The sequence below is a fragment of the Lepeophtheirus salmonis genome, chromosome 1 (genome assembly GCF_016086655.4).
Source record: "Lepeophtheirus salmonis chromosome 1, UVic_Lsal_1.4, whole genome shotgun sequence".
Lineage (NCBI taxonomy): Eukaryota > Metazoa > Arthropoda > Copepoda > Siphonostomatoida > Caligidae > Lepeophtheirus > Lepeophtheirus salmonis.
In genome coordinates this window covers 47,394,393-47,420,348 of record NC_052131.2, presented here as the reverse complement: position 1 = coordinate 47,420,348, position 25,956 = coordinate 47,394,393, and the positions used below count along the sequence as shown (strand labels likewise).

Below are 25,956 nucleotides of genomic sequence, written 5' to 3'. Positions count from 1 at the left end.
CGTAGTTATATTATTTATTATTAAATGTATTAAAAATATGTTATTACATCGTTAATTATACATTCGTATTTCTGTGTTGAAGATAAAAATTAACTATTACAATGGAAGGAATAATATATTTTTATCTAATATCAGATCCTTCAAGTCTCTAATTGCTCAAAAAATAACAAATTTATACTTTTTATATGGATTTTCAGTACATATTACTTTGATTTTATTCAAATATGAGTGTTCATTGTTCGCATCAAGAAGTATTCAATGCAAGTGGCTAGTATTTTTTTATTCAAAAAGGCAAGTGATCAAATTGAATCAAGATTTATTGGAAATTTGGCCAATATCAACTTTGAGTCCGGAAAATTGTGTCTCCTTCAATTATAATGCAGTTTGTGACGTCAGTGAAAAGGCTCTATAGAAGTTGATATTTGAAGTGGATCTTCCAACTTTCTAATCTTTGTATGTAAGAGTCGTTATTCGGAAATTTTTTTATCACATATCAAGGGCTCCCTCTCCCATAATGCTTAGATGCCTCCACATTGATCCGATAAAGGACTGTTGATTACAATTTCAGCAATATACTACCATCATACACTCAGGAAAGAGATTTATCATTTTACATTGGCACTAAAATTATTACATTTTAAAAATTGCTTTAGAATTTTTTAACATTAGGCTTTGAAATATATTCACATAATTTATCGCTAACTTCAATATCAAGCGCTTAGAAAAGCTTTGAACCTTAAAAATAACAATATATATATGGCCTTATTCTGGAAGCCATGAGTCCATCAGAGGAAAATTAGTAGTCCATATACAGAATAAGGGTATCAAATTCTACTAAGTTGAGCTGTTCCGGTGCTTTAAAAAAGTATGATTTTGTTGAATAGTGTTATGTTAGTGTGACAAAATAGTTGTGGGTAATATTATAGTGGGTCGAGCTGTATTTTGAGATCTTTTAAGGGTTTTTTATTGTCAGGAAAGCGGTGACGGAGAAATTTAACTTGTCTCGTGGCCCAGCAGATCGCCTGCACAACCCATGGACTGGTATGTATTATAGCATATTAGAAGGATCCATGATACTCTGGAAAGCGGCTGCGGTGGAATTTTTTTATCATTGAATAGTTTACTTGCCCAAATATAATACCATTTTATCATGCAACGATATAACCTCAGCGGTTTTGTCTGTAGCCTTTTTACCATCATCATTTTACAGTGAAATCATTAATCAATCTAATACATAGTGCATTGGAAGTAGTATTATCGGGTGTCTAGTTGAATTCTTGACACTTATAAAATAGAAGAAAAGGAAAAACACATAAGAGGAATCGATAATTCCTCCTACCAGCTGACAAACTGTTTGTATTGACACCCCCATCCCCCCCAAGAAAAAGACTACTTTTCGAAAAGTGGGATCACAAAGATACAAAAGAATATAGATTGCAGCTCTACTTCGTGCCGAACACATATCCGAAACTTGACTTAGGCAAGGAGGTAGACTATTTACATCAACGAGAAGACCATTAATGACGGCATGGTATCAAGACGAGCTTCAAAAAGACGGTGCAGCGGCACACACAGTAAAAGTAAACATTTAATTCTGGCCGAAAGCAATGTGACCAACATACTCGCCAGATGCCGACCCACTCGAATTTTCTTTCCACCTGAATGTAATGGTCAGGGCCTGCCATACAAGGGCACCGAATCTCGATGCTATTAAGGCGTTGATGAGCGTTGTAACTTCATTATTCCAACCTCGCAGTGCTTATAGTGGGGCATCAAGGTCATTATCAAATTTGATGGGCCTACATTGAAGATTAGAAATGCAAACAAAAGTGCCGGCATCTGTAAAAAGTTACGTTAATGTAGCTCCATAGTTTCCGAAATTAAACTCGCTCAAATTCCCCATTCAAAACGTATAATGCTCAATTTTGTACTCGGTAATAATTCAAACATTGATATATCACATCTACTAAGAATATGTTTTTTTTTGTGTATCACACAAACAGATCCTTGGATAACTCATCAAATGCTGTAAGAATAAAATATTGTACAATTACAATTATAATTTATATTCAATTAAGACACGTGACGTTGCCTGATGGATGTTGTTGATATTTTCAACTTTTTTAAGGTTTATTATCATATATATTATGCATTCATGTATGTACATAATTTTTTTAATATTCATTACATAATTTTAAATACACACAATGTATATTTGTAAAAAATATGACTTGCCATTAAAAAAGAAAAAGAAAATCTATATGGTAGTCCTGACAATTTGAAGAATATTTTGAATAATAGCAGCTTAGATGTCAAACGTTTCATAAGATTGGCTGCAATCAGCTGGAAAATGAAGAAAATATATACAAATCCCATTCCGTATGTTACAAGGACAAAAGGTGGAATTAATCCGATGTCGATCCTCAATTCTACTCTTAGTTAGACCAACAAGGACTTACACTTATAACTAAATAGGGGATGGGTGTAAAGAAAAAACTAAGTATAGCGATTACAAAAGGAAAAACGGTTGAAGCGTATGCTCTTTTTTCTTTTTTGTTCATTATTTAATAAGTCGTGTGTGTGTTAACATCTCCCTCTAAAAGAAGATCTCTCACCCATCTTTGGTATAAATTGATTTTAAAATGCACAATAAAGTCAATATATAAAAATATATTAAATATAATTATAATATTTTCCCTGCACTAATGCTATTTTAAATGTAGAAAATTCTTCTTTTTACAGCAGTAATTCATTTTGTCTCTCCAAGGTCATAAAACAGGCAGTTGATATTAATAAGGGTCCTAATTCAGGTGTACTATATATCTCGCTCTCACCTTCTCCTCGCACTCATACAGAAAAAAAAAATCTTCTCATAAACAGAGTTGATATCTTTGTAAGGTAAAAAAGAGTGCGAGGAGAAGGTTGGTACTACTGAATTAAGACCCTTCTCATACGTTTAACAACTTTGAATGCATTTATGGGTGCACTTAACATAATCTTATATTATGTACTAATTTACCACTTAGTATGACTATCGTAATTTGCAAAAATAAATCATTAAAACTATTGCTCTCATAGGCTTAGGAGACGAAGGCGTGCATGGGAGGCAAATGTCCAGCTAATTATGAGGGAACTATAAATATTCAAGTAGCATGATATGTTCATAAAATGTTATTTTCTTTTTAAAGTAATGTTTTTCTTTCAAAAAGGATTATAAAGACATTCTTTGCTAAAAGAAAGGTTATCAAGGAATGTCTTCTCTAAAAGGACATCATAAAATATATATATATAAAAGGAATGAAATAATATATTTTGTAAAATGCATGCCACAAATATGGTCTGACAAAATTTGAAAGAAGAAGTATATATACCAACTTCTCTAAGCATATGATTGTTTTTGTCAAACTGTTTCAATTCTTGTATGGCAATAACTTTAAGGTGACCATATTTTGATGTCCGAAAAGGAGAATCCTTCGGCCGATCAGCGTTGATTCCTGTTAAAAAAAATATATTTTGGATTTAGATAAGCACTAACAAAATCGGATATTTGATTGATTTTTAACAAACTCCCCAGAAGCCCCGGGTAGCGTGCAAAAAGAGGATATTTACAGGGAAAAGAGAGCAGTTTTTTACCCTACAATACCTATATTATGAGAAAAAATTCGCTTTTTATGAGTTTTCGAGAATTTTCATTTTGAGAGTCAGTTAAATTTAACTGTTACTCAAAATGAAATATTTGACTTAAATTTAAAGTCTGATTCAGCAGTATGAATCTTCCAGCTGCAGTCGTCATTCAATCGTAAATGTTCAATGGGCTTGAACTTTAATAATTATTTAAAATAAAGGATGTGAGTGAGTCTCCTTGAGTTTTTATTCAAGTCTAATATCGTTGGATCGGGAGGATCAACTTCAAAACTTGAACAAATTTCTTGAAAAGATAGAAAATGGATCGATCGACTTTGGTCTTTTTTGAAAAAAAGAGTAAACATTTCCAAAGAAAGGTCATTTTAGGAATTGTAAAGAAATATTTGTTTTGTGTGTCAAAAAAATGTCCATTTTTTTGGGCTCCTCCCAACATAAACACGTAGTTCTTGGGTGGGGGTATATAAAAGACCCTTGTAAGCAGGGCTGTGGAGTTGGTACATAAAATGTCCAACCTCGGCTCAAGTATTTTGAATGTCACCGACTCAAACTCCAACTCCAACATCATTATATTTTTTAAATAATATGTTTTATAGCCAATATAAGTACTATTGAGTCATTTGAGTCTATATACTTCTAATATAGATTTAATTTATAGCTGTATATAGTTATTAGTTATATCTTGTAAATAATTGTGCTATGTAAAAAGAAAATATTTGGAATATAAGATATTTAACTAGATGAACAAGAAATGAAATGGATCAAAATCTGTCTATTGCTAATGTATTCATAAGTTTTGCAAAATAATTTATGCATTCGTAACCAAGGAACGACAATGCACGCAAAATTTCACTGCAATGTAAGACTTTTCACTGATGACATTAACTATTCACAAGACTAAGTAATGGATAAGCAAGGCTAGTGGCTATATTCTACCCAACATAATAACTTAGACTTTATTGATGTTTGGGAATTGTGATGGTATAGACTATAGAGCACATTTGAAATTTGTGAAGTAAACTTAACGATTAGTTAACTGAATAAGTTTAATAAATTAATAGTACTTAAAACCTGTAATTTATAACTATTCAGAAAATAACTTTACGTAGGGGGGAGTAAAAGTTATGAGAAAACAACAAAAACCTTCGGGCCTTATGAATGACCCTTCATGGGACTTTCTTCAAAGTTCTTGAAATGTCCGGTTTTATAAAGGAAAAATGGTGCATATTAAAAATAGACATACAAGATAAAAATAAAATTCAAAATATATTGTGTCAAAACAAAAAAAAATCAATAATACTTTATTCTTAAAATTGATTAATGTCAAAATTAATATCCCTTCTGCCCTAAGCCAAGCGTCATCTTTTAAAATCTTAATACATACGGCAAACTAATGATAATATTTTCATAACCACTTGAATAAGATTAGGGTTCGACAACCTTTCGGATTGAGTGTGTAAAAATGACTCTGTGGTGTTTTGTGAAGGGCCACGTTATTGAACTTAAATATATTTTCTTGAAATCAAACTGCTTTGTCAAAATTACCTGCCTTATTATTTCATGTTTAATGAAAAATATTTTTATTATCAATAATTTATTTATTATTGACATAAAAGTTTATATTGTTGAAGGGCCACATGAAAAATTCTCAAACCTGGGGCTGGTGTTGTCCACCACCACTGATCAATCTTTTTGATTCATTTTGATATATTAGTAGACGAATAAATATTTTTATCATTATTTTATAGTCATGTATTTATATTTTTCAGGCTTAAGGATAAAATATTGCCTCAAAAAATGGCTCTTTTCTATGAGTATATTTTATGCTTGTATAATCAATCATTCTAAATTCTACTTTAAATAGATTTCATGGCTAATATGTTTAAGAGAGTTTATATTTTTTTTATATAGAGGGAAGAGCAGGTTGGTCTTGTTGGCACAAAATTCAATTTTTGGGATTTAAATCAGCTTGTAGAAGTTATATTCAGATTTAAGCTGTGTGTGTGGTTTTTTTTTTTTGCAAAGTGTAAAACAAGATGCAACTTTTTGCAACATATTTTATAATATATAATGGCGGTCCCAGACATACGCTGCTTCCTAAAAAGATGGTGTTAGTTGTATTGAAAAAATTCGAGTATTAGAAAGTACACAATCTATAAAGTATATGTTTCAAGTTTGAAGGCACCACATTGTATTACAGCTATCAATAGTAAACGTTAAAAATGGAGAAAATTGATAATTATGTGATACAATACATTTTTTTGAACGTGAGTCTGCTCCTTTGTTTACAGAAGTAAACTTTTATCTAGCTGAGTTTAATTGAGCATGTACGAGTTACCAAGAGGAGTTTCACAGTTAACTACTATATGTTAACTAAAATATAAATTTATTCCATTGTTTCAATTTCAATTTATGATTTGATTTTATCCGATCAAGACTCTAATATCATATTTCCTCGGCAATAAGTTTAATTGAAGATAACTAAAAGAGTACAAAAAGAAGAAATTATTTATCTTAATGGAATAGTAAAGGGTTGAAATTTATCTATTAATGTTTTTTTTTCGTTATAATTTTTTGAATAGTGTTCTTATAAACATTTTTATTAATCAAAATATAAATAATTGATTCTAGTCTGAATTATTAGTCATGGAGTTATCTATGACATTTTTATGAAATGCAGCTCTTAACATGTTATACCGCGTGACTATAATAAACCTGGGACTACATAATACAGGGTGTCCACGATAAATTGGAACTACTTTAAACTTCATCCAGATCCATAATGTGGATATTCGGGATTAAATCATACTAATATAAAAAGTTGCGTGAACAATACACTATAACTTCCACCACAATTGTTGGCTAAGAACCGTGGAGTGAGCAAGCAGCTCGTCTCCAAGGCTGTGAATGAGGACCTCGGGTACAGGTCATACCGAATGGCCAAACAACACATCCTCACGGCATCCATGAAGGCCACCAGGCTCACCAACGGTAAGCGTCTCCTCAATGACCTGAAGAGCCATGTAGGAAGAATCATCTTCTTCTCCGACGAGAAGAACTGGACTGTCGGCAGAAGCTACAACGTTCAGAATGACAGGTGGCTTGCCAAAGAGAGAGAAGAGGTCACTGCGGTCTTCACCACAAAGTTCACGGTCTCCGTGATGCCCCTGGGTGTCAATGACAGGTGATGCCTCCTTTCTTCTTCAATCCCAAGGAAAAGGTTAACGCAATAAGGTACTGCGAAGTCATGGAGGAGTTCGTCATCCCCTGGATGAAGGATACGGCCGCTGGGAGGGAGTTCATATTCCAACAAGACTCGGCGCCCGCACACATCGCCATGAGGACCACTAACCTCTTCAACTCTCCACGACATCACTTTCTGGGATTGCAACACCTGCCCTCCAACTCACCCGGACCTCAATCCGTGTGATTACTACTGGTAGGGGAAGTTGGAGAGGGAGGTATGCAAGGTCAGCCACAAGAGCATCGCCGCCCTGAAGGGCTCCATTACGAGGGAGTGGAATGCTGTCGATTCCGCGGAAGTCATCAGGGCATGCAAATCCTTTAGGGGCAGGATGGAGAAGATGGTGGCTGCTGAGGGAGGACATGTTGAATAAATTTATTGTTTAATATCATGTCTAACTTTTTCATATTAACAAATACACTCCAAATTCCATTTTTATCAAGCAGGTTGAATATTAAGATATTTCCAATTTATCGTGGACACCCTGTATGTATGTAAAGGGGTATATAAATCATACGCATGCACGCTATAATGAAATAGCATTTTCATGCCCAAAATAAATCCGAAAGAATCAATAAGAATAAGGCTCCTACCCTACTTCCACTTCATCTGGACTGCCTGCATTCTTCTTCTAGTTTTTTTTTTCTTTTGAATTGATCAAGAGCAGATTCTAATTCAACCAATCAGCGCTCAGAATACTAATTAGGGAAAAGAAGAAGGATACATCTCGACAGCAGACAACAAAATACATAGTAAAGTTTTGTGTTAGCGAGATAGCACCGTCATATACATATATCTCAATTATTTCCATTTATATTAACATTTATAAAATTAAATATCATCTCATCAAACTTCAAAGCCCTCATTAACAGTACACATTAAAGAAAATAACAACTCCATATATATGTAGAATTATTGTAGCTCTTAATGTAATTTGAATAACGTTGAGGAACGCCTTAATATCCTTCAAGATGATTTCAAGCAACATAAATATTTTAAGTTAAATATTTATACTGGGCCTACGATCACCCTTTCATATTTTATTTATTTGTGGGGTCATATAAATACTTATTTTTGCCAGGAGTAACAATTTTTCAGCAACGGTTTTAATCCTTTGTTTTTAATAGACACATAGATATGTATATCTTGTCTAAAAACAATGAAACATTTTTTGCTGGTTTAATATTCAATATAAGAGAAGAGAACGGGGATAGTTGAAGCACTCCCTTTTTCTTGAACATCAAAAAAACTACTTCCACAAAACTTCTTCACAATTTTAAAATACATATTATCCATATTATTGTGTACACACTCCAATGATTTTGTAGACTTCTCTTCGAGATATTGAATAAAAGCTGATTTTTTGCAGTAAAAGTAATTTTTTGAAACAATAATATTTCAATTACTTTGTTATTACTTAATCTTTTAAATTATTGATTATTTTGATATCAGTTGATATATTTTTATCAACATTTACAATTATCTAATTCAAAATAGATTTGAGATGCTCTAACATTAGGTATAAAGGAGTCAGTTGTCCAAACTATTATACTTTTTTGTTATCTACAGGGTGCGGCAACATTACCTCCGTTTTTATAATGAGTGGCAGTCATACCGTAGAAACAGGTGCAGTGTGGGCGTGATTTCATTCTAAATCCAAGACTTTAAAGTTTTTATGGAAAGACAGCCAGTCACTTTCATGCGTTAAAGTAGTGACGTTACGTCGTTTGACGTAAAAATAGATATTGCCAAAAAATGATTTGACAGAATATTTTATGAAATTATACTAATTAATTCATGAGTTTTATGTGGGCAGCTTATGAAAATGAGGTAATTGCTTCAATTTCTTTATACAAAAATAAATTTGTCAATTGATTTTCATAATTTGAAATTTTTAAAATTATTTGAATGCAAATAACTCCACGGTTAATAATGCTAAAGTGCTAAAACTGGTGCTATCAGATATAATGTCATGCAAGAATTTTAAATTTGTGGGGTTTGTTCAAATTGGGTAATAAAAACCGGTTTTATTGATGAAAAACAAACATTTTTAAGACCATTGCAGAATCGCCAAATAGTAATTACGCTGTCAACTAGTCATCCACAATTATGTAATAAAACCTGTTGTCAATAAAGTTTTGCCTTTTAATATTTATAAAATACCCATCTAAAACCTTTTACTGAAAATTTATTTAAAGAGAAACAAAAAAATGTACAAATCAATGTGTATTAAAATACTAAAGTTCAGTAAATGGACAAATGAGGGACGTCACCTATCTTATATTACTTTAAAAACTGTTTAAAACTAAACCTTAACTGTGTACCATAATTATGAAACATAAATAAAACTTTTTTGGTTTTACAAAACTTGTAATATTGGAACGTTTTACTGATCGTACTTAAATAATTTTTTTTACTTCTGACAGAAATTACTGACTGGTATCATCTGTAAACAGATTCAAACCATATAATTCATATGTTGTGTGAAAAATGGCTGTGTCTCAGTGAAATCTGCTTTGAATAATCAAGTAAAGAACAAAAATTTATTATATCTGTTCCCAGTCAACCCTAGGTTTACGTACAATGTGTGAGCTAAAATTGAGGACTTTTTCATAACAAACAGATGAAGGTTGAATTATTGAAATTAATTCATATTCTCATATATCAAAGCATAAACAATTAGTTACAAAACAAAACAAGCTTGAGCGGCTCTAGCTTATATACAAGTCAAGAAAATGGAACTTGAACATGATCGATGAAAGTCCATTCGCAGACTCCTTGACGCTGGAAAAACCCCGACGGAAGTCTCACAACAGTGAGGCATCTCCAGGATCACCGTCTACGTCGTCAGCATGTCCGAAACGTTGGAGAGGGAAAATGGCTCTGTCAAAAGGCCAAAATAGACCCAGACAAGTTAAAGAAAACAGCCCAGGACAATCCCCTCAAGTCCATGTGGGCCCAGGCAAGAGATATCAGAGTTTCACAACAGACTGACCAGAGAGTTATTAAAAAAGTGAGTGGAAAGAGCCTTGTGAGGGTGAAGAGACCACTTTTGACACAACCAATGAAAGAACCCCATTTCCTTCGTTGCAAGACTCTATTGAATAAGTCTTTTGAGTTCTCTTAAACTCTTTTTGACACTTTTGGCTCCCCTACAGCTATGATGCCAGACCTATTGGGTGACTCTCGAGGGGAATACCTGCAGTGTCTGTCATCCAAACACGGAGGCCCTCAAAGCCACTGTCAGTCAGCACTGGGACTAACAGAGGACTACATCCGTAGCGGGTGCCAGGACTTCTGATGCCGCCTGGAAGCCATCTTTGCCGCTAAGGACTGCTACATTAATGATTAAGAGAGATCAGACACACATTTATTCATAGTATTAATTGTGTTGAAATTCTATAATTAGAATAATAAATGATATCTTGTTGAAGTTGAAAATCAAAGTGTTCAAATTTTAATGGACCACTTAGTACAGCTAAATTATTATATTAGTTATATACAAATAAAATGCTAAATTATGGCTCCTAGAAGGTAGGGACTGGGTGGATAACTAACTATACTCCTTAAATTATTATCTTGCCTCAAAACAAACCCTTTATTCAAAACAAGTTATTAATCAAATAAGTATTATCTGTGTAACTTGTAACATACTAATATATTTTTACAACTCACAAAAGATAAGGTTTTGGGCGTTGGTCTTTTAGAAAGACCGGTTACATCAAATTAAAAAACTGATAAATGAAGAAAAATGTAGAAGCAAAAGCTAGAATACAGTGCATCTAAAATGTTACAATTAATCAAGATGAGTGCATTTGCAAACCATTTCTGCATATTGTGTATCTAGTCTGAACACCTTTGATTAGTGCTTAGTTCTGTTACTTACAAGGATATGAAATAATAGTGTTTATTTACCTTGAGTTTACTTAGTATGATAGTCCCCTTTGGTTCATAAATCGGATACAGTCTATGAACTGTCAAAAAGGTTCAGAATATGGGCGTTTACTTTGATGTGAATTTATCACCTTGAAAAAAAAAAAGAGTCAATTTTCGATATATGCATAAAAACTGTTTTTAATTTATAGAGAGGTACATCTATATTTACTTTGTTGTTGCAATTTATGTGTGATAACATTTAAAGAATGATACTGACTTTGAATGAGGTTTTAAAACACGTAAGGATCAGATGATAACATTCAAAATAAATAATAAAATTCAGTCTTGTGAATAAGTCAAAGTTGAGGTCTTCATTGTAGTGTAACAGCGGGAACAGAACACCTATTCCATAGAAAAATAATATCCCTATTCTTTAACCCCCTCCATCCCTTTTTATCATTTATTATTTTGAGGTACAGCTACTAAACGATAGATGGCCAAAGTAATTAATGAATGTTATGGTTGTTAGGTGAGGTATTCGGCAATACTCCTTTTGAGTTCGAATAAGAAAGTAATTAAAAATTAGGACAGGCAAAGATGATCTATAATATTTTTCTTGTAAAGGCGAAATCATTCGACTCTGGGTCTCAGAGACTCCTTTTGTTAGAGAGGCTGAGGCAAAATATATAAAGGGACTTGAATCTATGAGTATTGTATGATGACTTTTCTATAAAGGTCTTTGCAAAGATGAGTAGTGGACGTTTCTACATAATTAAGTCATCAACTGCTGGAATTTAGGGGACTTATCAAATCTTCACTAACTCGTTAGAGTATATTTATAAAATAAAAAAGAGATAATATGTGAGCTTTGCCAAAATTTTTGGGTAGCTCTCAGGTTAGCCTACACCCCTGCCTATTACAGTGACTTCCACAGAAATGAGCTTCTCCAATCTCAAATGGATTAAACAGGAAAGAAATATATAGATTTTTTAATTATTGCTCGTGCCAGGAATTGGATTAGAGGCTTTCCAGATTCCAGATATTATAATAACAAAGTTTTAATACATTTCTGTGACAAGTGATGTCATCATGAGAGGTCCAGAGTTATATTCAAGTTGTTGCTTGGGAATAAAGACCTCCATTCTGTAACTCTAAAATTAAATTTAATTCAAGTATGTACATGGTTGTAGATTTTTACTACATAAGTGATATAGCTATGTAGATATCCAGTAACTAGATTATTGAGTTTATAATTGATCGTTGATATTTTAATTTTTAAGACAAATTATAATCCCCTTTGGCGAATCATTTTTTTTAATATCTGTCAGTAATCTTACAAAAATAAACACCTATTTACCTTCCTATGACTCCAAATTTTATCTAAATCATTGTTTAATTGGGCTTTTTAATCAAACTTTCTAATGTTACATATTATCAGGCTTGGACCAGACGTGGGCTGATATATTAGATTGAAATCGGAAAACCAATTTATAGGACAAAATATACAATATCTGGAATTAATGAATGTATATGTTAGGATCTATATACTTCTTAAAAAGAGTGTCACTTAAAATTTGCCTCCCTGGGCATTACATTATGTAGATAAAAAATCAATTGAACAAATTGATTCATTGTTCAAGACTTGTCAAGTTTGTCTTCCATTAACATGGCTCTTTAAAAAAACAAACAAAACGGTTATCTTGCTAACATTACTAAACCGGGATCAAATTAATGAATCCGTACTTTATAACTAAAATATATTTTATTCAAATACATTTGTCTCTCACGAGTCAACCTTTTCAATAATTCACAACCAGGGCTAAAGCAAGATAAATAAGCAGCATGTTTTAAATTATTACAACTCCAAAATTATTAGTTAGATACTGAAAAATATTTAGTTTTGATTTTTTTTAAATTTTGTGACTTTAGGATATGAATCTGTTGGCAAGCAAAACATCTAATTATTTGTAAAATATCGGATTGGATCGGGATATCGTATGAAAAAATATTTTTTAATAATATTAGATTTTAAACCGAAACACTGACCTCTTGAAACTTTTTCTTAGTCAACTGTCCGTTTTGAGATACACCAACTGACGTCACTTAAACATTTGACGTAATGTAATTTTTTCTTCCCTTGGTTGAATTCATGGAAGTTGTAGTTATAGTAATTTATGATACCCTCAGCGCCCCAACTGAACAAAAAGTATTCTCTTATCCAACTAAATTTAAGGAAAAGTGGATCACGTGGTCGTCAATTTAGAATTGGTCCTGGGATGTAATATGTCTTTGGAGAACAGGTCGTTACTTTTGTTGTATCATACAACCTCTCTCAAAAAGAAACAGAAAAAGCGGTCAAAATCAATTGGTGGTTAGCCAATTCTTCTCCACTATGTACTTATTACTTAATAAAAGTAGATAACAGTTTCCATCTTTAAAAGAGCGAATTCAAATTGAACCAGTCAACGTTCAGAAAAAGACTGGTAAAGTGGAAATAGACATAAATATCGACAGCCAACAAAAAAATACACTGTATATTTTTGTGTTGTGTTAGTGAAAACAATAAAAAAGGACTGCATAAATGAACGTCGTTCAAAGACGCTGTTTCAGTGAATTACTCTATTTTTTCCGTTCAAGGGTTCAAAAATGAAGGGAAAGCATGATCGGCTCAATATTCAAGCCTGTAGTCTATATTATACTGCACGTTTCTACATCGACTAAAATAAACATAAGACCATTTTTTTGACAATGTTGTTGATACGTTCACTAAACCCTTCATTAGTCGTAAAGTAGTTCTTCTGCATAGATTTTATCTTCCAGTTCTTTCACAAAGAACCTTACTTCACTGATCTATTAAATAGGACATACATATTTAGGAACATATATGCATCTAGTCACATACCTACAATACCAATTGGGTAAAATAATTTGCAGTCTTATTATAAGTAATCATGGCTATATATGATCCATCATGATTATAAACCCCTGTGTATTTTTAGGTAAGAGGAGGTTGTGTTTGAGGTTTTGTTCAATAATTTCCACAAAATCAGATAGAAAATCCATATTGAATAGAAAGCTCCTACCTCTTCTGTTGTATGTATGTACTCATTGACCTGACCCTCAGTACTTTGAACCTCTCATACCTTTTCTTTATTATAAAAGTCACTCTCTTTCAAATAATAATAATAATAACACTTTTTTTATGGTGGTACAAAAAGGTGGTGTAAAGGTACATATGTAACGGGTGTGTTCTTTGAAGACGGATTTTGCAATAGGGAGTACGCTACCATACATAGGTGGAGTCTTCTTTCCCACTCTTAAGACTATAAATACGTTCTTTCATTTTGGTTTAAGGCACAGTTTTTGTCGAGTCTCAATTGACATCAAGTGGAAATACTCAACTAAAAAAATGAATCCTCTATTCATCGTTTTGTTTGCCACTGCATGTGTTGCAGTCCCAACCAACTACTATCCAGCTGGTCCCCACGCAGGTCCCTACGCTGCTCACCATGCCGCTCCCTACGCTGCTTACCACGCTGCTCCCTATGCCGTACCTGCTCCCATCACCAAGGTTCACCAAGGACCTGGATCCACTTCTGTTCATCAAGCCCCAGCACAAGTAAGTCTTCACATATTTTATCACCATTATTTATATACAAAATAAACCAAATTTATTTATAGGTTAGCGAGCAAGTTCATTTGGGACAAACTTCCTATGTTGCCAATGTTCACCACGAAATCATCAAGCCCCCAGCACCTCACTTCCCCATTGCTGTTTCCAAGGTCTTGAAGCCCAAAACTACCATCAACCCTGTTGTTTCCAAGACTGTCACTGAAACACATGTCGTCAACAAGCCTGTTCCTGTTGAGAAGAAGGTCGAGGTCCCTTATGACGTCCCCGTCTACGAAACTGTCATCAAGGAGGTTGAGCAACCCTATGCTGTCCCCAAGCACGTTGAAATCCCTGTCCCAACTCCAGTTCTTGGAAAGCCCATCATAAAGGAAGTCGTAGGAGCTCCCATTGTCAAGAATGTCCACACCGCTGTCCACCACGGAATCGGATACACTGCCGGATACGCTGGTCACGGATACGCTGCCGGATATGCTGGTCATGGATACCCTGCTGGATATGCTGGTCATGGTTATGCTGGTCATGGTTATGCTGCCGGATACCCTGCTGGATATGCTGGTCATGGTTATGCCGCCGGATACCCTGCTGGATATGCTGGTCATGGTTATGCCGCTGGATACCCTGCTGGATATGCTGGTCATGGTTATGCCGCTGAATACCCTGCTGTCCATGGTTACCCCGCTGCAGCTGACAGGCCAGCTGAAGAATAATTTTCCCAAAAAATCTAAATTCTTTCAGGTTGGGATCCGAAATTCAACACATTTCGAGACTCGCCAACAAACTGCTCAACTCTATCTAATCTTTCAATCTTCAACGAATCAAATTTTTCGTACATAAAAAAGAAAATAAACAAGACTATTCTTTGAGATGACGAAACTTCCAGAAGCAGTGTCTCCAAAAAACAAAATTTTTGCTGATAGGCTTTCAAAGTGACACATCAAAGAACCAAGCCCTTGTTTTCTCTTTCTTTTTTAACTCCATTCTACAGAAAAATTGATCTCAAAACCCCTACACCAAACAACTGAACTTTTCTTTTCCCAACTGATATTTTTTCACAAAAAAGACAATCATTAAAAAAACAAAAAACAGTGATCAGTTCTCAAGTACCTTATGACTTATATTTCTATATACATGTAGACTCTGATTTTTTATAATATGCACAACGAGATTTAATTTTGATTTTTATTTGTAATGTTTTATATTGTTAAATTTGTCACAGGCTAAACTATTTCATAGCCCCAAACACTTTTGTACCTTTGCTTGCTAACTTGTGCGTTTGGGTTAATGAAGACCAGTATAATAAATATACTCTGAAGAAGTGAAATTATATGTAATATTTAATTATTGATGATTTATCTCTTATCAATCAAAGATCATTCACAAATTAAACCAAGATCTGATCTAAGGGTGTGGTAGTTGCTTAAAAACTATGTAACACAATGCGTAGGGGGTCAAAAACGTACACAGAGGACACGCCCTTTTGTTTGGGAGGAACACCAACAAAGGAATTGAGCAGGAGCTACTTACTATACTCACAAACAGTGTCTTTAATATTATATAATGGATAATTATATATGTACAAATTCATACAAAAATATCCATCATATGAAAGTACACATTCATAAAACCATGACTTGATCTGAAGGTACTCTTTAATTACGTAATAAAAACCCTTGAGGATTTATTGAAGATAAATGACGTTATTATTTACAAATAATACAAAATATTCTAACTCTCTCCCCCCCCCCACCTTAGGGTTAACATGAGACCCCTTATGTTTCATACATGATAGACCAATGGCACTGATTTTATAAATACAATAAAATAATCCACCACTTTCTTTTACTTCACGGACAAAAAGTCTTGAAATAGTTGTAAACCGTCTAGACAACGGTCATTTATTAAACCAATAGAGAGACAAAGACCTCTCATAAAACATACCAAGAGGTCACAGAGGGTTATTCACTCCATCATTAATTTTTCATAAATGAACATACTATACAGTGGGGAAATAATTCCTTGATTTTGTAACCCACTTCCCACTTATAATTTTTTTTATAGGATTAAGGTACGGGCACTGCTTTGGCAACTCCATCAACTTATTGTAATTCTTTTAGAGCCTGCTGGTATGTACTCTCAACTCTGGGTCATACTTGAGTGAAGTCTAATTGAACTATGACATCACACTCGACTCGAAGTCCAAAGTTGTGTGAGTCGATTTGGAATCGTATAAAATAGCGGAGGAGTAGGGTGATCAACTGTTCCCTTTTAGCTCGACATGTCCTCTTTTTAAATCCTTTCGACGGATTTTCTGGAATAGATTAATAGAATTTTCAGTTTTATGAAGGCCGCATGTTAAAAATTGACTTCAATTCAAAATCCTTTTAGTTAAGGAATTCGGGACATAAATCCATTATATTTAAAAAAAATAATCCAAATTAGCTTTTTTAAATAAAACAATATCCAAAATTTTCAAAGTGTGAATCCCCTCAGAGAAGTGGTTTATTTTTTTGGAAATCAAAATATGATGAGCCTATACAGGAACAGCTCCGAATACATAGATCACGGTTTTATCTTGCTAACACAAAAATATTCAGTGTGTTTTGTCATCTGTTGTTGTTGTTTCGGCTATTTTTCTCTTAATCAGTATTCTGAACGTTAATTGGTGAATTCGAATGAGCTCTTGTCAATCTCTAAACAATTCAACAATTTATTTTTCCGTGCATTTTTGGTCGTGATATAAGACCCAACAGAGATACACCATTACTTAAGGGTTGACATGCATGATCATAGTGGCAAAACTGGTTTAAGGGGAGAAGGATTACTTTCCTAAGCCCCCACTCGTGGGCTTATATAATTTAAAAAAAAGAGTTGAATATAGTTATAAGTGTACTGGACTATAAGTGTTTTGGACTCGGAGTATAATTGAAGATCGGCATTACTATAATTCCTGCCTATATCAGTGCTAGGGACGGAGTGATATTTATTTTTATTCCCCTCATCTCATAGCTGCTCGTAGGTAATTTAATGAAACGTTATGCCAGCTAAACTACTCTCCACCCTAACGTTCTTCAAATTGTCGGAATGACGTCATTAATTTTCGAAGTTTTTTTAAATTTTTTTATTGGAGTCTATGGAGGTAGCTCCTTCACTATATAGTAATTATTACGATTCGTGTGTTTTAATACGTATTTAAGAGTGGGACTTCTGAGAGTCTCTCTTTCTACATATAAGTACCTGACAGAACTGAAAAATAAATATGCAGAAAATAGATATCTATCCTTATATAAATGATAGTACAAGTACAGTAAACATTACTTTGGAACAAATGTATATCTTTTTTTCTCACTCTTGACAACAAAAGACCCGTACTCTATTAATTTTAAAAGGTGTGGCGGATTTGAAATGTGTTTAACATATGTAATGTATATAATCTATATACAGTGTATACATTCATTAGTTGATTGAGGTAGTAAATTATGTAGAAGATGAGTCAATAGGGTTACAATTAAAGCTATGTACTGACAGTAGGTACACATAGGTCGTACTAATGTTGCCAATGCTTAAATGGGCTTTTATGGAAGTTATTCAATCAGTCATTCAAAACAAGAGCATACTATCGTGGGTTTCAATCAGATGTGTTATTTTGAATAGCCTACTATTTCAGTAGATGCCACTTTTGAAGCTCTAATTTGTTTACATTTCATAGGTACAAACTACGCCATTAATAAGAATGGAACGATGGACGCTTCAACAACGCATTGAAATGATTAAAAATGGCAGAGACGGTTCGTAAAACTAAAACATTTTTGGGTCGTCGTGAAGCACCTTGTCGGACTCCAATGCAGAAATTGGTGGAACAATTGGAGCTGTTGGGACAGGTTAGTGATGTGATGAATAAAATATGTGCACGTCGCTTAAGAACAACTGAGAATATTGCTGCTGTAGCTCAAAGTGTTGAAGAAACCCCAGGCTGGAGCAATAGTTACGGTGAATGGATTGCGCAATTGGCCACCGATATCTTGTGATTTAACACATTGTTACTTCTTCCTTTGGAGCCACGTAAAAAATAAGGTCCACGCCAACAGCCCAGCGATGGAATTCGTGAAGCTATTGAGGGCATACAACAGCCACTTTGCGATTTAAGGATGGAAAATTTTATAAAAAGGATACGGTCCTGTAAGCGTAGTGTTGTGTCGGCTATTTGGCTAAAATATTGTTTTCCATTATTATTATTTCTTTACATTGAATTAAACATCTGATCATTTATTCCAAAAATACAATTTTTCTTTTAATATCAAAATAACGCCTCTTATTGAAAAAACACTTTACATACATGGCTCCTAATAAGTTATTTTCTATTTATAAATTTAGACTCATGGGTCTAATATAGACACATACATTCCTACATACATTTACCATTCAATGGTACAAGGATCGATACTCTGGTGATTTAGTCCTAGCTATCATTATAGCTATTCTTCCCTCATATCAAGGAGTGAATAATATAAGAAGAAAAGCATAAATGATAGCTATAACCTATAGTAAGAAGTTCTAGCCACAAACCTCCTACTTTAAACTTCAGCTATATTATCGATTGAAAGAGTTTTTGTAGAAAAGTTGTAAGGAAATGTTGTAGTAACTACGTTATTTCAGCAAATCCAGTTACCATAAAAGACCGACAAGGATCGGTCCTAGGACTGACACATTTTTATTAGGAACGGACTCATAGGATAGCAGACTCTTATTATTTTAGACTGATCCAACACTTCTATGTAATCAAACTTTATTGTTCCAGTATCAAATTGCTTACTTTTTCGACTAATAATCAGAACAAAAATGTTTTTTGCTAGACCCCCTCCCCTAAAAAAAGAAAATATTTTTTAGAGGATAGTGTTTTAGTTTATTTTTAATATTTTTGTTCTATTTCTAAAATGACATTTTTTTATATAAGTTTGTATCATGGAGATTGTAACCCCTCCTCCCACCCCTTTTAAAGCATGCGTGTACCGAATATTGTAGTTCACATATCACATTTTTAGAAACATTGGTCTAAGTTTTTGTTTGTCGCACTAAACTTCCGCTATTTCTATTTTTTTCAAATTTTTGTTTCGCTATGACGTCATTTATGACATCTTGATATATTATTCAGGTCAACGTGGCTCTAAGTTGACTTTTTCCCCACCCCAACGAGGATAGACTGGGTTTTAGGCCTTACACCTCCACCTAAGTAACTACGTTGTTTGTGAATGTACCCCAAGTCCCGTTTCTACTACCAATTTAGTATAGTACCGTTAAAAATGTGCCCGGTACCACTAAAGTATGGGTATACCGAACACCACTAATCCGGATACACCTGATTTTAAAGGACTTTTGCTGAATAAGTTGTTCGTCTAGGCTATGTATTCAAAAATATACCTGGATATCCACAATATATATTTATTTAATGTTATATCATAAATCTAATTAGTCACATCAAAAAGTACATTTACCACATTATACTTCACACATTTTATTTCTATTTATTTTGTATCTCTTCAAAAGATCCTAAGAATATAACGCAAAACTACATCAAGTATCAAATAACATTCTTTCATTTTATTTACGTTTATTACATGACTTAGGGAATAGTTTTAATCAATGATTGGGGGGAGCTTGATTTTTAATTATTTTGAAAAAATTTAAAAAACTATATCTTTAAATAAGAAATTCAAAAATAATATTTTATGAAAAAAAATTTCAAATATTTAATTTTTTAGAAAAAAATTTCAAAAATCCATAGCTGTTTAAAAAAAAATTATTTTTTCGGAAAAAAGTTTCATAAATTAAATTTCAAAACTTAAATTGCTATGAAAAAAAATTCAAAATGTCATAGCTATTTGCAAAAAAATTAGAAAATTTAATTTTTGGAAAAAAAAATTAAAAAATCCATAGCTATTTAAAAAAAATTAAATCAAAAGCGTGGTCTTGAACAAATTCCCCCAAAAAAGGGTCCTGTATGTAAAAATTGAAAATTCTTTAGATGTTCGATAAGTTAATGCAGTATTCTTTGACTTTCTTATTCCAATTACTATTGTAAATACTATAATATTCAAAGGACCACTGTTCCATTACATGTAAATCCATAATTATTTTTAACAGATCAAAAGGAATTGATGCAATCAATTAGTAGTTGATAAAGAAAATAGCTTATTTCAACTGAATGAATAGCTACGCTTTTAATAAAATATTATTTAGCAATATTAAAATGCGGTTCTTGGGCTTCTAATTCCTGGACGACTACCCCTATATTTTAACCCCAAGCGATTGCTCCTCGTCCTTTAAACCCCTAGCATTTCTCTCCCCAAGCCATCTACCCCTTATTACATTAAATAAGAATCATACCACCAAATATTCAATATTTTAACAACCACAGGAGTCATGCACATACTCCTTCAAAAATAAATCCCTCAGTTCATCATATAAAATGACGTAGTAAAAATCCATTTATTGCCATTTTTTGTCATGGGATATAAGTCAAGCTTTATGCTTAGCATTAGAGTTTTAATGCTTTATAGAACTCATAATTACTTTCAAATTCGAACTCAAAATGGTTAATGGAAATGCAAGGTTATACCATAACGCTTTTCCGATTGATGTTTGATATCTACCACGTTTTTCGATAGTGACATCAAAGAGTATAACTGTCACCAAGAGTAGCTATATATCGCCTTCCTTGACTGTTTCTACTAGAGTACCACAGTCATACTCTATGAATCTATCTGTCTTGCTCAGCAGTCGGTATGGTACATCAAATTGAAAATTCTAGCAAGCCCGATTACATGATGGCATAACCTTGTATTTCTATTAACCTTGGCATTACCCAGCAGTCACTATCAAAACATTCATTTATGACTTTGGCCATCTAACGTTAGCTAGCTGTACTTCTCAATAATAATGATAAAAGGAGGGGGATAAAGGATTCGGTGAATAGATGGCATGGGGAGTGGAAAATTAGGGATAAAAGGTTGTGGGGTTCTCGCCAGGGATCACCAGGTGTCCTGTTTCCTATAATACAGTATCGAAGAAAATACTATGTAGGATTTGAAATATATATAATGATGTAATTCATGTTAAAAAGTGTGGAAAAATAATATGAGCGTGATAGTCTGGGAGTTCATAAGAAATAAACAGCAGTTGGTATGGATGACTTATTTGGCTAACAATCAGATGATTTTTGGCCCTTTTTTAGCTAACAATCAGATAATTTTTGGCCTTTTTCAGGTTTCTTTTCGGGAGAAAGGTTGTGTGATTTAATCAAGGCAACGACTTGTCTGCAGATACACGGTGATAATTATGACTGAAAACAGGAAATTCAAGCTCAAGGCAAAGTTTATATCACAAGAAAATGATGCCACGGAGTAATTTGAGTTTTTTGACAGAAATTTGAGCTCCTCTTAGTGTTTAAAATTAAAGATCCTGTCAGGGTTTGACTAGATAAAGGATTCCCTGTACATCAAATAGTCGCTATAGTATATACATATTCCTTAAAATAAAATTGTGAATTTACACATTTAAACAAATCCGGAAGGACTATAATATATAATATATACATTATACACCTTTATGTTAGTGTAACGCATTTATAATAATTATTCAACTATACAAAAATGCATACACTTTTTGAATATTACAAAAAATTCTTATATTTAAAAAATATCATCAAGTTTGGGAAATTTAATTCATAAATACAATCAAGGAACGTCTTATTTACATTACCAATCAATTTAGCCACCTTTTTTCTTAATGACCGCTTTCAGACTGGTGCAGAACTTTGTACAGCAGTTCTTTACAAAGCTCGGCTCTAGGTTGGCTCAAGCAATGATGATGGCGTCCTTCAGTTGGTCTTTTATTGTGTATCGGACTCCCCTAAAGCTCCCATTGAAGTCCTCAAAAGTAAAAAGGTCCAAGGGGGAACAGTCGGTGCTTTGAGAAGGCTTACTTTGTTACTCGATCCAAAGGCTTCAAAACCTGGCTAAGAGTTCTCTTGTAGGCATGAATGATATCTCCAAAATTGCAGCACTGTTTTGATCCATGTTTTGGTTATGACGCTCTTATTTCTTGGTTGACTTTGGCTTATTTTTTGTTTACAGTTTCTTTAAAGCATTGTCAATAATAAGCCGTAAGGGGTAAACATCGAAATATACCAAATATGACAAAGGCACGCCATTTAAAAAGGGGTTGCATTATAGAGAGATGGCCCTGTATGATTGCAGGATCAATTATAAAACCACATTATTAAAAGCCTAATGCTACACCCATGTGGAGAGTAACTGAGGGGGGGGGGATAAGGGAGGAGTATTGTCATTTTCATCCAGTTATTATAAGTGCCCTATGATCGGAAACTCTGCCCTTTTACTAGCAATTGCCTTTAGTAAAGAGCTTTTGTCTTGTTATGTGACTTCCCACTTTTAAAAACCACACCTAGAACTCATGAGCAATCAATTGTACATTTGATGGGTATGGTTACCCAAGATAACCTAAAACCTGAACTTTAATGGGCCTATTAACATATGAAAAGTATAGTTTAATTATATATACGGTTACATAGACTCTCAATTTGTGAACAATTTCATCATCCCTGGAATAATCTTAGATGGTTACTTAATTATTTTGGTTATAGAACAAAAAGTGGTGCTAGGTAATTTTGTCTCAAGGATATTTTGCCTTTGTATATAAATAAATTAGATTTATAGGTCATTTTTGGTTGAAATTGATGTTCCTTTAGAACTTTTTAATCAAAATATGTAATGTATATAACTATAAACCGTATTGAATGGTTGTTTTCTGCTGTAAAATTATGGAAGCATGCCCCAAAATTTCAATCAATACACCAACAAATTCTCACTATGTAATAAATTTGAACCAGAGACAAAGTAGATAATAAAATTAGTATCATAAAAAAAAGTAATAATAATAAACACAGCAACGATACGAATAGAAGAATTGCTAATCTCTTTTACGTTAGTAATTATCATTAGACATGATGGATTGTTCATACTACAAAATACTCATGGATGGACGAACACGCATAATATGAGGTAAGAGCACAATTTCATCATTATTCCAAACGAAACCATACATTTAATACATTTTATAGTAATAATTATTCCATATTTTGATTCAAGACATCAATTTCAATCAAAAATGAACAATAACGACGTACAAACCTCATTTATATTAAGACAAAATAGTTTCAAGCAAATTACCAGGGACCATATGAAGCTATTTACACTTCTTAACTGTCTAATAAATATCAATGGTGTTTATGGTAGCTAAAATTTACTGATTTTAGCAGAGCCCACAAATTGTTCTCGAATACGTATTTTGAAGACTTGACTTTCTTAACAAATTTTCTCATAATAAAGTCAATTTTTCACTGGAAATAAAGTACCTTGTATGTATAGGTGTAAAATCAAAACGAGTCATAATAAGTAACAAAATATTAGCAAGTGAAATCTGGCTCTGCGAATTGTTTGTTATCGTGTGTGTGTGTGGGAGGCAATAACTATAAGTAAGAAAAACTAAAATAAAAAATCTCTAAAAGAGGGGAGTATGGCCTTAACAATTTAGGCGTGGTTCGACGTGCCCATAACTTTGATTTATCAGAACTATTTTATACTGGACTAAAAAAGTCTTTAGAAACAAATCAACAAAACAATAATCATGGACTTGAAATTAACTGAAAATAAATCTGAGAAACTCGAACTGGACTTGATAAAAATAATAATATTTAAGTTCTTGTACTTGTAAACAAAAATTTTAGACTAGTTTTTTAGCATTTATACTCTACTTGGACTTGCAATGAAGGGAATTTCTTCATTACACTTCTACAATTTACTCATAATTTCAATGGGTATATATAAGTCCAGTTAAAAAAATTGGTTAGTTTTTAATATTAAAAAAGAAGAAGACAGAAATGGAATAAACAAAAAGTCATTCAAACAAATGTCTTTTAATTTGTAGTGATTTAGTTATTTTAAATTCGGTCAAAATTGAAGTCGTTTTAATAAAATCTATCATCTTCTACGTCTATGTATATATACAAAGTGGTAAACTTTATTATAATTGGGGCAATTTCATTTTCGTCCCGGTTTTGACGATTATTACGAGGTTTTATTTAGATTATAATTAAGTTTAGTTTTCAATTGAGACTTAAGAAAACAAAAAACTCAGGAAAAACTTACCATTTTGTTACAGGGCAGGGCAGCAAAGCGTGAACTGTTAATTAATGTTTATTTCTCATTACTATTAAAAGTTTTAGTGATTAGTTTTTGATATTCTGTTTCCACCGTCCTTTTTACACAAACAAACTATAGTAATCTCTTAGTCATTTCATCTCATGAATGAGGAATAAGCAAAAAGGCAGCACATCTCAGATCTACCAGACGGTGCAGTTGATGTGCTAAAGATTACTGACATTGTTAAGTGTTCTAGTAGCCTGGTTTTTAAGTTGGCCAAGATGAAAAAAAAATAGAGAAGATCTCTCGAGTATATCAGGAAGTGGAAAGCATAATTTAAAGAGGAATAAGAAGTCCTTGTTAATTTTGGAGAAGAATATAAAGGAAGATGCCACTAAGTTGATGTATCGCCTCGCCAATGACATATCTGTGGCTCCTAAGACCATCAGGGGCTATAAGGCACAACTTGGGATTAGTTTCATTCACAAGGATCCAATACCACCTTCTGACAGAGAGCATGAAAGTCAGGAGGATCGAGAAGTGCAAGAAAATCCTCATATGGATCAAGGCAAAGGGTCAATTGTGAAAAATTTCTCGGACAAGAAGATTTTCACAGTTGATTAATTCCACAATTACCGAAACAACCGCTGGCTTGCAGAATTAAAAGAAGAGGTCCAAGGGAGTTATCGCACCAAATATCCGGCCCAAACAATGGTCCTTGGCGTTGTGGCCTCTCATAGAAAAGAGATGCCTCCCTTCTTTTTCAAGGCTGGACAGAAAATCGGTCAGGAAGCCTACTATAAGGTGCATGGGTCCACCATCTTGCCATGGCTGAAGACCAACTACCTGGAGGGTAACTAATTTTTTTACGTGCCTGAAAGACGATGAAATGTATTTAAATGAAATGTAGCCTTTTTGCCTATCTCTCTATTCATGTACGTATAACAGCCAATGAGCGTCTATTGATAACTTCAAAAATTTGCAAGTACGTTTTTTTTTACCTAGATTAACCAAAAAAGTGTCAATTTTGATGACCTTTTTTGAGGAAAAACTCTGATATAGCCATGTTTTATAAATTAAATCAAAAAATGGTGTCTAATAAAACAATATTGCAATGAAAATTTAGTAGGAGCTATTTTAACAAAAAAAACAAAAAAAAACAGAACTCCGAGGTCATTTGAGGCCTATAACAATATATTTTGTAAAACACATAATTACTTAAAAGTTCGAAACAACTGTATCATCTGTAATTAATTTATTTGTGTAGAAATCCTAGTTATTCGCTAGAGTAATAACTAATATTCAAATAAGGTGACCAGCAATTTAATTGTTTAGAAGAGGAT

General features: G+C 33.2%; 1 protein-coding gene across 1 annotated transcript; it reads left to right on the top strand.

Annotated features, from left to right (window-relative positions):
- Positions 1–13,980: 13,980 nt before the first annotated feature.
- LOC121131832 (uncharacterized) lies at positions 13,981–15,717 on the top strand. The gene is made up of 2 exons (XM_040727230.2): positions 13,981–14,381; positions 14,444–15,717. Exons 1-2 carry the CDS (start codon positions 14,172–14,174, stop codon positions 15,101–15,103), a joined length of 870 nt encoding a protein of 289 aa, XP_040583164.1. The 5' UTR covers positions 13,981–14,171; the 3' UTR covers positions 15,104–15,717.
- The last annotated feature ends 10,239 nt before the right edge of the window (positions 15,718–25,956 follow it).